The sequence below is a fragment of the Chrysemys picta genome, chromosome 16 (assembly GCF_011386835.1).
Source record: "Chrysemys picta bellii isolate R12L10 chromosome 16, ASM1138683v2, whole genome shotgun sequence".
Taxonomy (NCBI): Eukaryota; Metazoa; Chordata; order Testudines; family Emydidae; genus Chrysemys; species Chrysemys picta.
In genome coordinates this window covers 9,959,529-9,973,160 of record NC_088806.1, presented here as the reverse complement: position 1 = coordinate 9,973,160, position 13,632 = coordinate 9,959,529, and the positions used below count along the sequence as shown (strand labels likewise).

Sequence of the window (13,632 nt, the reverse complement as noted above, 5' to 3'; positions counted from 1 at the left end):
GAAGCTGATTTCAATGATAGATGACATACCATAGTCAGTAGCTCTGCAATTTCACATTTGACTTCCTTCAGAACTCTTGGGTGAGTCCTGTTGACTTATTGTTGTTTAATTTATCATTTGTTCCCAAAACCGCTTCTAATGACACCTCAATCTGGGACAGTTCCTCAAATTTGTCACCTAAAAAGAATGGCTCATGTGTAGGAATCTCCCTCACAAACTCTGCAGGGAAGACTGATGCAAAGAATTAATTTAGTTTCTCCACAATGACCTTATCATCCTTGAGTGCTGTTATAGTACCTCGATCGGCCAGTGGCCCCCCGTCTGTTTAGCAGGTGTCCTGCTTCTGGTGTGCTTAAAAATTGTGTTGTTGTTACTTTTTGAGTCTTTGGCTAGTTGCTCTTCAAATTCTTTTTTGGTCTGCCAGATTATACTTTTACACGTGGCTGTGACATTATCTGATTAAACTATGACCATATAGATCATTGTTGCAACCACTGTTATATATTTGCAACCAATCGTGTACAAAATGGGGCATGTAAGATGTCTATGGAAAGGTTATGATTTGCTGAATATGATTATGCTATCTGGATGCATGTATCATTTTTGTATTTGAAGTTATGAGCATTGGCTCTACACCTGGGTTTCAAATGTTGGCTCCTGGGGTAACGCCCACATGGTAGCTAGCCAGCGCATCTTGGAGGGACTATTCAAATTGCGTGGCCCATTAAAGGACACTTGATTTACAATGGGAGACGGCGATCTACTCTTAATGGATTTTCCTGACAGGACTAAGTGAAGTCAGGCACAGACATGTGACTTGCCCATGTGACTCCAAACTCCATCTTGTACCTGTAATTTTCCACTAGCTTTGTTTGAAAGAATGGGTTTCCCGCCACATGGCAGACGCTATAAAAGGCCCTGGAAACATCTCCACTGTGCCTCTATCCTGATCCACCCTCTTTCCTGCTCAAACCTCTGGACTATGGACTTATACTAATGGAAGCATCTAACCAAAGGACTGAGGACCGTCCAGTTATTTAGAAGCAACCAGAGACTTATCAAGCCAGCAGTTTATTCCATCACTGCTACAAGCCTGAACCAAGAACTTGGCATTTATTGTATGTATTTGACTCCTTTAACCAATTTTAACTCTCACCTTTCTTTCTTTTTATAAATAAACCTTGAGATTTTAGGTCCTAAAGGATTGGCAACAGTGTGATTTTGGGGTAAGATCTGACTTGACCTGGGCATGTGGCTGGTTCTTTGGGATCAGAAGAACCTCTTATTTGATTAAATTGGTTTTAAAGAACCACTCATCAATAAATCTAGTGTTTTTGTTGGTGATACAAGGGACTGGAATTCCTAAGGAAACTGCTGTTCTGACTTCTTGTTAGCCAGTGTGGTGAAACAGAAGTTTACTTTTGTTGCTGGTTTGGTATATCTCATGGGAGAATAGCCTCCTGTTTTGGGTTATGTCCACCCTATTTCTCAGCCGTTTGTCCTGAATTTGGGTATTGTCAGTTGTGACCCACAAAGGCATGGTTACAGTGGCTTTCCACAGTTTATGTTTCTTTCTATTTTCCGCAGTAGGATTTAACTTGCTTTTTGCCTCTAACAGCTTCTTTTACTTTGTAGTTTAGACATGGTGGCACTTTCTTGGTCCTCTTACTACATTTTTTTTAAATTTTAGGATACACATTTAATTTGAGCTTCCACTGCCGTGTTTTTAAGTTTCCATGCAGTTTGCAGGCATTTCTCTTTTGAGATTGTACCTTTTGATTTCTGGTAAACCAACTTCCTCATTTTGGTGTAGGTCCCTTTTCTGAAATTAAATGCCACTATGGTGGGCTTCTTTGGTGTTTTCCTCCTTCCACAGGGATGTTAAATTTAATTATATTATGGGCGCTATTACCAAGTGGTCCAGCTACATTCCCCTCTTGGACCAGATCCTGTGCTCCACTTAGGACTAAATCAAAAATGGCCTCTCCTCTGGTGGGTTTCAGAACCAGCTGTTCCAAGAAACAGTCATTTATGGTGTCAAGAAACTTTATCTCTGCATCCCGTCCTGAGGTGACATGGACCCAGTCAACATGGGGATAGTGAAAATGCCCCATTATTGAGTTTATTTTTATAGACTCTCTAATCTCCCTGAGCATTTCATGGTCACTATCACCATCCTGGTCAACCAAAGAAGTGCTGGAGAGATGGACATAAATCAGGGACTGAATTTCCCCAAATTCTGTCCTGCAGAGGTAAGGGGATCAATTCTGCCTGTAAATCCCGTCCAAACACTCAGGGGGAAGGGAGGTGAAGGAGGAAGTTACTGCCAGCTGTCACTCAGGATGGGTAGGAAGTCATGAGCAACTTCTGCCCTGAGGATACAAACCTGCTGGGCAGAATCCTGAACTCAGAGAACTCACAAGGTCTCTGTCGGGAACCCCAGCTGTGTCCTTCAGACATGGACAGGTTTTGAATTGATTTAGTGATTCCTCACCTGTGCAGGTACCTCTCAGGATCTCTCTTTCCTCTGAATGAAAGAGATCTGGGACCCACGGCTCTTTGTCTTCTTCCAGGTGAGAGAGCTCATCAGGTGTGACAACTGGAAACTCTGCACGGGGAAAGGAAATCAGGTGGGCTCAAGGGCATTTCTCACAAATTTATTATTGTTTTAACCCGAGGCCATTTTAACATAGCAATGTGCTGAGGCTAGCGCCACAGAGGTGCAGATGTGTAGGACATTCTGCTTAAAGAGGGATTTAACAAACCCCATCTCTGCTGGGAAAACACATCGCCCGACCATCCTCCTCAAAGAGGAGCCTAAAACACAGAGACTGCAACTCCGTAGCTTAGAAGGTGAAGATTGCAGCCAGCAGGGAAACCACCTACTTCTTTCCGAGAAAGAGAGGACAAGAGAAAAAGGGAAGAGTCACAGGGAAGCTGGGTAGAGTGAGCGTGGGTCGGTGGGGTTCAGAGGGCTAATGTGCATTATGAATTTTCCCTGCATTCTGCAGGAGTTCCTCTGGGGCGTTGTGCCCACGAAAACCAAAATTTCTGGGCTCAGAGCAGTATTTTAAAGTCCTCTAATATCCACATGCAGATTACGACTTGGGCTGCTTTTTCAAATCTGGCAGCATACTTGGCTCAGTCATAGAATCATAGAATATCAGGGTTGGAAGGGACCTCAGGAGGTATCTAGTCCAACCCCCTGCTCAAAGCACGACCAATCCCCAACTAAATCATCCCAGCCAGGGCTTTGTCAAGCCTGACCTTAAAAACCTCTAAGGAAGGAGATTCCACCACCTCCCTAGGGAACCCATTCCAGTGCTTCACCACCCTCCTAGTGAAAAAGTTTTTCCTAATATCCAACCTAGACCTCCCGCACTGCAACTTGAGACCATTGGCTCCTTGTTCTGTCATCTGCCACCACCGAGAAAAAACGGTTACTCACCTTCTCGTAACTGTTGTTCTTCGAGATGTGTTGTTCATGTCCATTCCAAGCAGGTGTGTGCGCGCCGCGTGCACGCCAGCCGGAAGATTTTACTATAGCAGCGTCCATAGGGTCGGCTTCGGCGCCCCCTGGAGTGGCGCCTTCATGGCGCTGTATATAGGGACCAGCCGACCCCTCACCCCCTCAGTTCCTTCTTGCTGATACTCCGACAGAGGGGTAAGAGGGTGGGTATTGGAATGGACATGAACAACACATCTCAAAGAACAACAGTTACGAGAAGGCGAGTAACCGTTTTTTCTTCTTCGAGTGATTGTTCATGTCCATTCCAAGCAGGTGACTCACAAGCCCGAATCTAGGCGGCGGGGTCGGAGGTCACTGCAGACTGGAGGATTGCGCGGCCAAAGGCAGCATCAGCTCTGGCCTGGTGTGTGATGGCGTAGTGCGCCATAAAGGTGTGGATTGAGGACCAGGTGGCCGCTCTACAAATTTCCTGCGTCAGGACCTGGGCCAGGAACGCAGCAGAAGAGGCCTGCGCTCTCGTGGAGTGGGCCGTGATAGGCAGGGCTGGTATACTGGGCCGACTGTAGCACTCCCGGATGCAGGTTCTGATCCAAGCCGAGATCGCTGTGAGGAGACCAGCAGCCCTTTCATCCTTTCGGCCACGGCGACAAAAAGTTGGGTTGACCTCCTGAAGGATCTTGTCCTTTCGATATAGAACGCGAGAGCCCTGCGAACGTCCAGGGAATGCAGCCTACGCTCCTTCGCAGAGGAGTGTAGTTTCGGATAAAACACCGGGAGAAAAATGTCTTGACCCATGTGAAATGGGGAAACCACCTTAGGGAGGAAAGCTGGGTGCGGCCTGAGTTGGACCTTGTCTTGTGGAAGACGGTGTATGGAGGTTCAGATGTTAGAGCTCTGAGTTCCGACACTCTCCGGGCTGATGTCATAGCCACCAAGAATGCGACCTTATATGAAAGATGTAACAGCGAGCACGAAGCCAGCGGCTCAAAGGGGGGCCCTGTGAGGACGGACAGGACCAAATTGAGGTCCCAAGCAGGGACAGGTTGACGAATGTGCGGGAACAATCTGTCAAGGCCCTTGAGGAATCGTCCAACGAGTGGATCCGCAAACACTGAGGTACCCCCCGCTCCAGGGTGGAACGCCGAGATTGCAGCAAGGTGTACTCGAACCGAAGAGAGAGTCAGTCCCAGGTGTCTCAGATGTAGCAAATAGTCCAATATCAGAGGGACTGGGGCGAGCAAGGGAGCCTGACCCCGTTGTGTGGCCCAGAGGGAGAAGCGCTTCCACTTGGCCAAGTACGTGGTCCTTGTTGAGGGCTTCCTGCTACCAAGAAGGACCTGCCTGACCTGATGAGAGCATTGCAACTCCACGGGGTTTAGCCATGGAGCATCCAGGCTGTAAGGTGGAGCGACTCCAGGTTCGGGTGAAGGAGGCAACCGCAATCCTGTGTGATCAAGTCCGGTAGTAGGGGCAACCTGAGGGGCACCCGCATAGACATGTGCAGGAGAGACGTGTACCAGTGCTGGTGCGGCCACGCAGGCACTATCCGGATGAGCCGAGTGTGATCTCTGTGGGCCTTGAGGATTACTCTGTGAACCATGGGAATCGGGAGAAAGGCATAAAATAGCCCGTCTGCCCAAGAGAGGAGAAAGGCATTTGTTAGAGACCCCGGACTGCGTCCCCTGAGGGAGCAGAATTGACGACACTTCCTGTTCTCGCTGGAGGCAAACAGGTCCACCTGGGGATGACCCCAAAGCCGGAAAATTGAGAGTACTATATCCCAGCGGATAGACCACTCATGACCCTGGAACGAGCAGCTGAGGGCGTCCGCAAGCCCGTTGTGCATCCCTGGGAGGTAGGACGCTGTGAGGTGAATTACGTTCTGTACGCAAAAGTCCCATAATGCAAGGGCCTCCCAGCAAAGGGGAGAGGAGCGAGCACCACCCTGTTTGTTGATATGGAACATCGTTGGAGTATTGTCCGTGAGGACAGAAACGCACCTGCCTGCCAGCTGGGATTTGAAGGCTATGCATGCGAGGTGCACCGCTCGTAATTCCCTGACATTGATGTGCAACGAAAGATCCTCTCATGACCAAAGGCCTTGGGTTCTGAGGCCTCCCAGATGTGCACCCCATCCCCGATCCGATGCATCCGTTGCCAGGGAAGGGAGGGCTCGGGGTCGAGGAAAGGCACTCCCGCGCAGACCACCCACGGGTCGAGCCACCATTGAAGGGAGTCCAACACCGGCCGAGGTAACGTCACTAGGGAGTCCCTGACTGGCCGATAAACCCCTGCCAACCAAGAATGGAGTGGGCGCAGTCTGAGTCTGTCGTGTCTCACCACGCAGGTACATGCCGCCATGTGCCCTAGTAATTTGAGGCAGCTTCTGCTGTGGTGGTCGGGTAACGTTGGAGGCTGAGAATAATGTTGGATATAGTCCGGAATCTGGCCTCTGGGAGATATGCCCTGGCGTGTGTCGAGTCCAGGGCATATCCTGCTCCTATGAATTCGATTTTTTGGGTTGGAGATAGTGTGGACTTGGCCTCGTTGAGTAAGAGGCCGAGCGCGAGGAAGGTCTGCCTGGTAAAGACCACCTGAGCCTCCACCTGCGCCTTGGTCCTGCCCTTGATGAGTCAATCGTCCAGGTAGGGAAACACCTGGATCCCCTCCTGCGCAGGAAGGCTGCCACGACTGCCATGCACTTCGTGAAGACCCTTGGGGCTGCTGACAGACCAAAGGGCAGAACCGTAAATTGTAGATGAGCATTGCCCACGAGAAACCTGAGGTAACGCCTGTGCTGAGGGATTATCGCAATGTGAAAGTATGCGTCCTTTAAGTCGAGAGCGGCATACCAGTCTCCTGGATCCATGGAAGGAATGATGGAGGACAGGGAGACCATGCGGAACTTGAGCTTCTTCACAAACTTGTTGAGACGCTGCAAGTCCAGAATAGGTCTGAGGCCCCCTTTCACTTTCGGTATTAGGAAACAGCGAGAATAGAAGCCCTTGCCCCGTAGCTCCTGAGGAACCTCCTCTACTGCCCCTGATGCAAGGAGGGACTGAACTTCTTGAAGTAGAAGTTGCTCGTGAGAGGGGTCCCTGAAGAGGGACAAGGCGGGGGGCTGGTGGGGCGGGAGGGAGGAGAACTGGATAGAATATCCCCTCTCTACCGTGCAAAGCACCCAAGTGTCCGATGTGATCCGGGCTCACGCACGATAGAAGGGGGACAGACGTGACGAGAAGGACGGATCCAGGGTTCTGACTGGGAGGTCGTCCTCGACCAAGCCATCAAAATGGTGGTCTAGGCCCCTGTGTAGGCCTTGGTTGGGCAGATGACTGGCCGAAGGGCTGCTGTTGTTGCCTCCTCCTGCCCGTCCTTGCCCTTCTGCACAAGGCATCCCCTCGATTTTGAGGCTGGTACGACTGAGGGGCCTGCGGTGGCCTGAACTGCCTACGCTGGGTGACCAGGGTGTGTAGGCCTAATGAACGGAGGGTGGTCCGTGAATCCTTTAGGCTATGAAGCCTCTTATCAGTCTTCTCCGAGAAGAGCATGGGCCTGTGAAAGTTACTAGTGACCCCCCCTTAACAGAGCAGCCTTTATGTCAACCAGGGCCATTAGGGGGAAGCAGACACTTCAAGTACACAGTAGCCTGAACTTTTCAACTGTCTTCCCTTCAAGGCCTTACGGTAGTTGGAGCTGGTCCCAAGCCGGTTTTCACTGACCAGATAGCAAAAGCACGGGTCTGACAACCACCAATCAAGTGTTAACACTGCAAGGACCTTTGTCTGAATGTGTATAAAGGATCTGTAAAATGTGTGTAAGACAGAGTTTTTGTACTAAGGTGCAAAGCTCTCCTTTCTTCTGCAGAATAAAGCAACTCTTCCTTATCCCTGTCTGGCTGTTATTGGCTCTCAGCTAGGTGGACCCGATATTTCGGTAACAGTTTCTGGCGACCACGAAGGGACTATCCTAGCTCGGACATTGGACTCCAGACGGCTGCGGCGAATTGGGAACGGCGCCAACGGGGTGTTTCGCCCCTTTTCTCTGCTTCACCGCAGCCCCTGGGGTTCGTGCTCCGATAAGGTGAGTCCTAATAGGATAAGGAGACACTATCTGGTTCTGGTCTGGTTAACTGGTTAATGAATTTCTGTCTTATACATTTGGGCGTTAGGTGTGTGGACGGAACTGAGCCTCTCATTTGTAATTCCTCAGAGTGGAAGCCATCGCGTGCGATGAAGCTCTGAGGTCGAATTGGGATCCTTCTGTCCCGTCCCCTGTAGCGGTCAGTATTAGTAGAAATTCCTGTAATAGGATCCTATTAGGCCATAATTCCCTCTGTTCTCTGTGTAATTCTCTGTTAGAGTGTCAGCAGGCAGATGGGTGGGTCTCTGGTAATTAGGCCATAATTCCCTCTGTTCTCTGTGTAATTCTCTGTTAGAGTGTCAGCAGGCAGATGGGTGGGTCTCTGGTAAAACCCTCTGAGGATAGCCCTTTAGATTATATGTTAAGTAAATGGTCTTTACCCGGTGTTTAAAAAGAAATAGTTACACCTTGTGTAGAAATTGATGTGGCTAGTGTTGTGGAAATTGAATTGTGGAGAACATGTGCAGTATATATTGTAGTAGAGGTATAAGAAATGCAAACCTACCAATATAGGTTGTGTTGTCTTGTTCAGATCACTGTGTGTTTGAAAGCAGGAGTTAGAAGTAAAAGGCAATCAAAAGTCTGGGAAAGTTAATTGTGTCCCTTTTTAAGTAAGAATCTTTAAGCTGTGGATAGCTTTGGATCTGGAAGCAAGCCAGAAAGCATCTGTATTAATGCAATTTTCTAACTAATAAGGTAGTAGCCACTGAAACCTGGGCTGCATATGAAACAAATACAAGGAAATATGTGGTAATTCCTCTGTTTTGCCTAAAATCAACAAGAGTATGTGTAATAAAGTAAATATTTTATGTAATGACTGACTGCCCAGAAGGGGTAGACCTCGGTTCTTTTGTCTTTCAGATCATCAGAGAAAACGGATGCCAGCTGAACAGCATTCAACGTACCATGCATTTACTGGTACAATAGGAATTATTTTTGTGTTCTTTGTCCTGTCTTGTGGTGTTTCTCTTGTGGCCAGAATTGTTGGATTTAATATTTTCATAAGACAGTCTAGCTCAAATTTAAATAGAAGGGTTAAATCAAAAAGCAGATACTTGTTTTATTCAACTTGGAATACAAAGTGTTTGGATAAATCAGGAAAATGTGATATACTAAAGTCTGATATATTTGCTTAAGTAAGAAAAAGAAACTTCATTGGCCAGATTTTTTAATTGAAAAATTGTTGTTAAAATTTGCATACCAACAGTCTTTGGAAGCAAGGACATGGAAGGTTAACCCACTCCCCATATTGCCCATGGGATCCTTCTGGCTACCTCAGATTTCTAGCCAGAGGGCTGGGGAGGGAGGAAAGCTATTGGACACCAGAGGTTGTACCGAGTGGACTCCTCAAAGGTGGGTGTGCTTGTCCTGGTTTGTTGTTCCAAAGCTCTGTAATAAAGTTATTTTACTGGAAGGGTGTACATGGCATACATTGAGTAATAAGACTAATGTACTGTATAATGGCAATTGTGTATGTGTTCATTTTTGGGAGAAGGTGTATGAGTGAAGAGTGGAAGTTTCCTTTGTAGGTTAAAAGAAGCCAAGAAGGGAAGCAGGAAAAAGAACAGAACGAGTTAACTGGAAAAAAAAAAAATAGCCAGCAAGCTCAGTGCAAAGATAAGATGCTGGCCCATCCAAGGACACTGCCCACAGCTAAGACTTGGCTGATAGCCAAGAAAAGGGGGGGCTGAATGTGCCCAAGCAACTATGAGATCTGTAAAACACTGCCAGGCATTAATGAAATGTGTTAGGTTTCTTTTCTCACAGATAAAAGAAGTGCTACCCAAAGACCCTAGCAGCCCTGCCATTGATTGAAACAAGGAGACTGAGTCTATGTAAAGTTCATCAACAAAAGACTGCTTTGGCTCCCCACTGGAAAGGCCCTTTCCAAGTGCTGTTAACCACCAACACCGCTGTGAAGTGCCAAGGACTACCCGCCTGGACCCATGCTTCTCACTGTAAAAAGACCCCTCCACCTTGGGAGGACTCTTCGACTGATAAGCCTATTTCTCCTTCTAGCTCTGCTGTGCCTTCTGGACAGCAGGAAAAAGGAAAAAAGACAAGGTGAAGTGCTAGTAACCTCTCCCTTGTCCACTGACAGACCTACTGTGCCTCTGGATTTTTCTAGAAGAAGCAAAACCATTACAGGGTGATGTGCTAGTAACCTCTCCCCTGTATGATGCTAAACCACACTGTTTCAAGAAAAGAGAAGAAGGAACACTTGCTTCATTGGAACCACCAAAGTCCAGGGATTCCTGACTACAAGAGACATTAAGAACTGACCCTGGTGAAGAAACAAAGAATTATACACTGGCAGGAAGAAACTTGTGGGACCCATGCTTGGGAATGTGGTATAGTACTACACCAAAAAGAAATGTATTAGGATATCAATGAACTGTGATTAACACTACACTAGGGACTGTTAAATTTTCATTACCCTTATTCAGTTTCCAGATCACCACTACATACCCAAATTGCTCACAGGGGGCTGCCATTAGATTAGCACAACAGAGGGTTTGGGTTATTTCCTCTAGAAAGAAAAGTGACTTGACCGGATCCCTATGGGATGGGGCCAAAAGTGCAGCAGCAGTTTGGAATATTTTTAAGAACCAAGAACATGATGAGAAATTGGGGCACAGCTAACCCAGGTACAGGCTGGAATTGGTGAGTTACATGTTATCTCCGCCCTTAGTTCTATGACCCAGAAGTTGCTGACAGAGATGGTATTGAATATCACTGAGGCTGGGAAGGCATTGCAGTGGGATCTAGCATGTTCAGAAATTCAGGATTTCCTGAATGACCAGCTAATGGCCATTCGGAATGATCTAGAGCATCAGGCTTGGCCCACTGCCCTTACAGACACATCAGGAGTACCATCTGATCTGTGGCCATGGAGACATACTTGGAGACTTTCTGGGTGGAAGTGCAGACATTCTCAGTGCTCCTTCCAAGCATATGGACCGGTTGGGGGGGGGGGGTGGGCTCCCACATACCGAATCCTGTCGGGTCCATGGGGAGGATGCATGTGGGATTGGGTAATTCACCAAGATATCTGGGAAATTAGACCTCCTGGTATGCCCAATCGATTTTTAGTCAGTGCTCCTGGGATTACATCTGACATTTGGATGGGGTTAGGGAGTCAATGGACATTTTGGTCATTAGAACCCCCACAGCTTCAGTGTACCCATAAACTGAAGCCAGGAGAAGTTGTTACTCTTCATGACTACGTTTGCTGGGAGGGTAGGGGACAAGGAACTACCCTGACAGGACACTTATTTTTTCAAGCTAATGATAGCTGTGTGTATGTTAATGACACCATATCGCAAGACATACATTTTAATCTCACTACCACTGCAGGCAACCATATCATTTACTGGCCTGCAGATAGAGTTTTTCAAGTAGCCCTTAAGTTCCAGATACCCTTTAACTGGACTAGTTTAGTATCTGATAGATTTCAGAATTTGTTTTCACTGTTACCAGAGATTCAGAAAATCTCTGAAGTACAAGGGCAAATTCACATGCTTCAAAATATATATCAAGTAGAAAAGTATGCCTTTCATACTGTTTATAGAGTATCTATTTTATGTATTAAGTATGATGTATTGTGCTTTATGACTAAGGCTGTACAACAACCCCATTATAGTATTGCTATGGGAATGTTATTGCTTGTATTGTTATTAGTTAGCTTAGGATTATGTTATTGTTGTAAAAGACGTAATAATAGTAATACCTTTCATGTCCATGCTCATCATGCATTGTCATTACATCCAATCAAAACCCTTTAGGTTGAAGCATCTGAAGTAAAATCTGAATTCCAAGACTTAATGCAAATAGAGATTTGAAAATGTTTGTTGTACTAGTATACAAAAGGGGGGGGGGTTGTGGAAGCAGAGAAAGAACTGACAGGAAGGGGATGCAATGCATGATAGTTCGTTAGCAAGAGTTAGGCTAACTGTAACCCTAATAACGCGAGATTTGTAGAAGCGAGGAATGTGTGAGGCAAGTGGGAAAGAACTGTGTGAGAAGTTGTTGCGACCTTGTGTAGATAATATGGAATGTAGACTAAGAGTCTACATTAGTGAGCAAAACAAGATATCAGAATGACCTATGTATAAACAGAATGCTGCTGTTGTTTTCCATGCTGTATCTCTTGATCACACCTTTAGTTTTGAGGACCTCCTTCCAGACCTTGGGTCATGGTTTACGGGGCTCTTTCAAACAATTGTTAAATGGATTCTTTTCTTTCTATGTGTTATTTGGACAATGATACAATGTGCCAAATGCCTGTGTAATGCTATGATCAAAAGCTCTGCTGTCCATAAGAAAACCCAGTATCTGTCCCTCCAGCTTGATCGCAAATTGCATAACGGGCCTGACAATTTTTGAATTTGTCAGGCCCGAAGGGGGGACTGTGAAAGTTACTAGTGACCCCCCCTTAACAGAGCAGCCTTTATGTCAACCAGGGCCATTAGGGGGAAGCAGACACTTCAAGTACACAGTAGCCTGAACTTTTCAACTGTCTTCCCTTCAAGGCCTTACGGTAGTTGGAGCTGGTCCCAAGCCGGTTTTCACTGACCAGATAGCAAAAGCACGGGTCTGACAACCACCAATCAAGTGTTAACACTGCAAGGACCTTTGTCTGAATGTGTATAAAGGATCTGTAAAATGTGTGTAAGACAGAGTTTTTGTACTAAGGTGCAAAGCTCTCCTTTCTTCTGCAGAATAAAGCAACTCTTCCTTATCCCTGTCTGGCTGTTATTGGCTCTCAGCTAGGTGGACCCGATATTTCGGTAACAGGCCCTTCGAAGGGGAGGTCCTGGATCGTTTGTTGGACCTCATGAGGGAGGCCGGAAACTTGAAGCCAGGCTCCGCGCCTCATGACCAGACCAGTCGCCAACGTGCGTGAGGCTGAATTGGCCATGTCCAAGGCCGCCTGGAGGGAAGCCCGGGTAATCAATCTCCCCTCTTCAACCAGGGCTGAAAACTCGGTCCGCGACTCCTGTGGAAGGAGGTCCACGAACCTAGACAAAGCCGAGCACGTGTTGTGTCCATACCGGCTCACTATGGCCTGCTGACTGGCCATGCACAACTGCAGGCCCACCGTCGAATATACCTTGTGCCCGAACAGGTCCAACTTTTTGGCCTCTCTATTTTTGGGGGTAGCTCCCTGGAACCCCTGGCGCTCCCTCTGGTTGGCCGCATCTACCACTAGAGAGTCCAGGGGAGGGTGTGTATAAAGATGTTCATAGCCCTTGGTTGGAACAAAATATCACCTCTCAGTCCTTTTGGCCGTAGGGGCCAATGAGACTGGAGTTTGCCACAAGGTGCACGTTGTGTCCGTAACGGTCTTTATGAGAGGTAGGGCTACCCTGGATGGGCCCGACGGGGTCAGGATATCAATCACTGGATCTATATCCACCTCGATCTCCTCAGGCTGGATCGAGAGGCTTTGGGCCGCTCGAGTAAGGAGCTGTTGGAGGATCCTATTGTCCTCTAGGGCCGGTGCCGCTGAAGTTCCCGCTACTGCCTCATCCGGAGATGAGGAGGAAGAGATCCCCTGAAGAGGGCCTTCATCTACCCCCCTCTCCCTCTACGAGGGCCTGCGGCACACGGTACTCAGGCTGCGCGGCCGGTGTGGGCTTAGGATGCGGCACCACAGCCGGTACCGGGGTCGACACCGAGCAATGAGGCGTGCTGGACGGTGCCTGCGGCGTTGGGAGCAACGTCCCCGTCGGTGCCGTTGTCTGGCAAGGCGGTGCCGTGTCCCTTTGTGGCACACTCCTGTCAGACGGCGGTGCCGGTGGTGGTGGCATTAGCGGCGGGACCGCCGATGTCGAAGAGACAGATGCGGCTCGTGAGCGGGGTCCGTACGCCTGACCCACTGACTGGTGGTAGGCCCACGGCGTCCAGAATGGCCACTGGGGGGGGCGGTTGCCACTGCTGCTGCCACTGCGGTGGGTACGGTTAGGTACTCATACGCGAGGACCATCGCCTACTCCTCGATCTGTTAGAGAGGTACG

The 13,632-nt window shown here is 48.1% G+C and overlaps 2 protein-coding genes and 1 long non-coding RNA gene across 12 annotated transcripts in view; 2 read left to right on the top strand and 1 right to left on the bottom strand.

The window, feature by feature from the left end:
* The window catches only part of LOC103305723 (zinc finger protein 501-like), a 262,606-nt gene that overhangs the window by 62,259 nt on the left and 186,715 nt on the right, over positions 1–13,632 (top strand). The gene's annotated exons all lie outside the window — the stretch shown is intronic.
* LOC122173270 (zinc finger protein OZF-like) overlaps positions 1–13,632 on the bottom strand; it is a 113,602-nt gene that overhangs the window by 87,765 nt on the left and 12,205 nt on the right. For 3 of the 4 annotated variants that reach the window (XM_065569437.1, XM_065569438.1, XM_065569439.1), the window contains one exon: positions 2,495–2,608. The exons of the other annotated variant lie outside the window; for it this stretch is intronic. In XM_065569437.1, the coding sequence (XP_065425509.1) occupies positions 2,495–2,608 (114 nt within the window). The remainder of the gene's footprint in view (positions 1–2,494; positions 2,609–13,632) is intronic. 4 annotated transcript variants of the gene reach the window in all.
* On the top strand, positions 7,017–12,353 carry LOC135975976 (uncharacterized). 3 transcript variants are annotated; one of them, XR_010593203.1, is made up of 2 exons: positions 7,017–7,552; positions 9,380–12,353. It is a non-coding gene; the product is annotated as an uncharacterized LOC135975976 (long non-coding RNA). The 3 variants fall into 3 exon arrangements; XR_010593202.1 differs by having other exon boundaries at positions 7,017–8,530; XR_010593201.1 differs by having other exon boundaries at positions 7,017–8,965.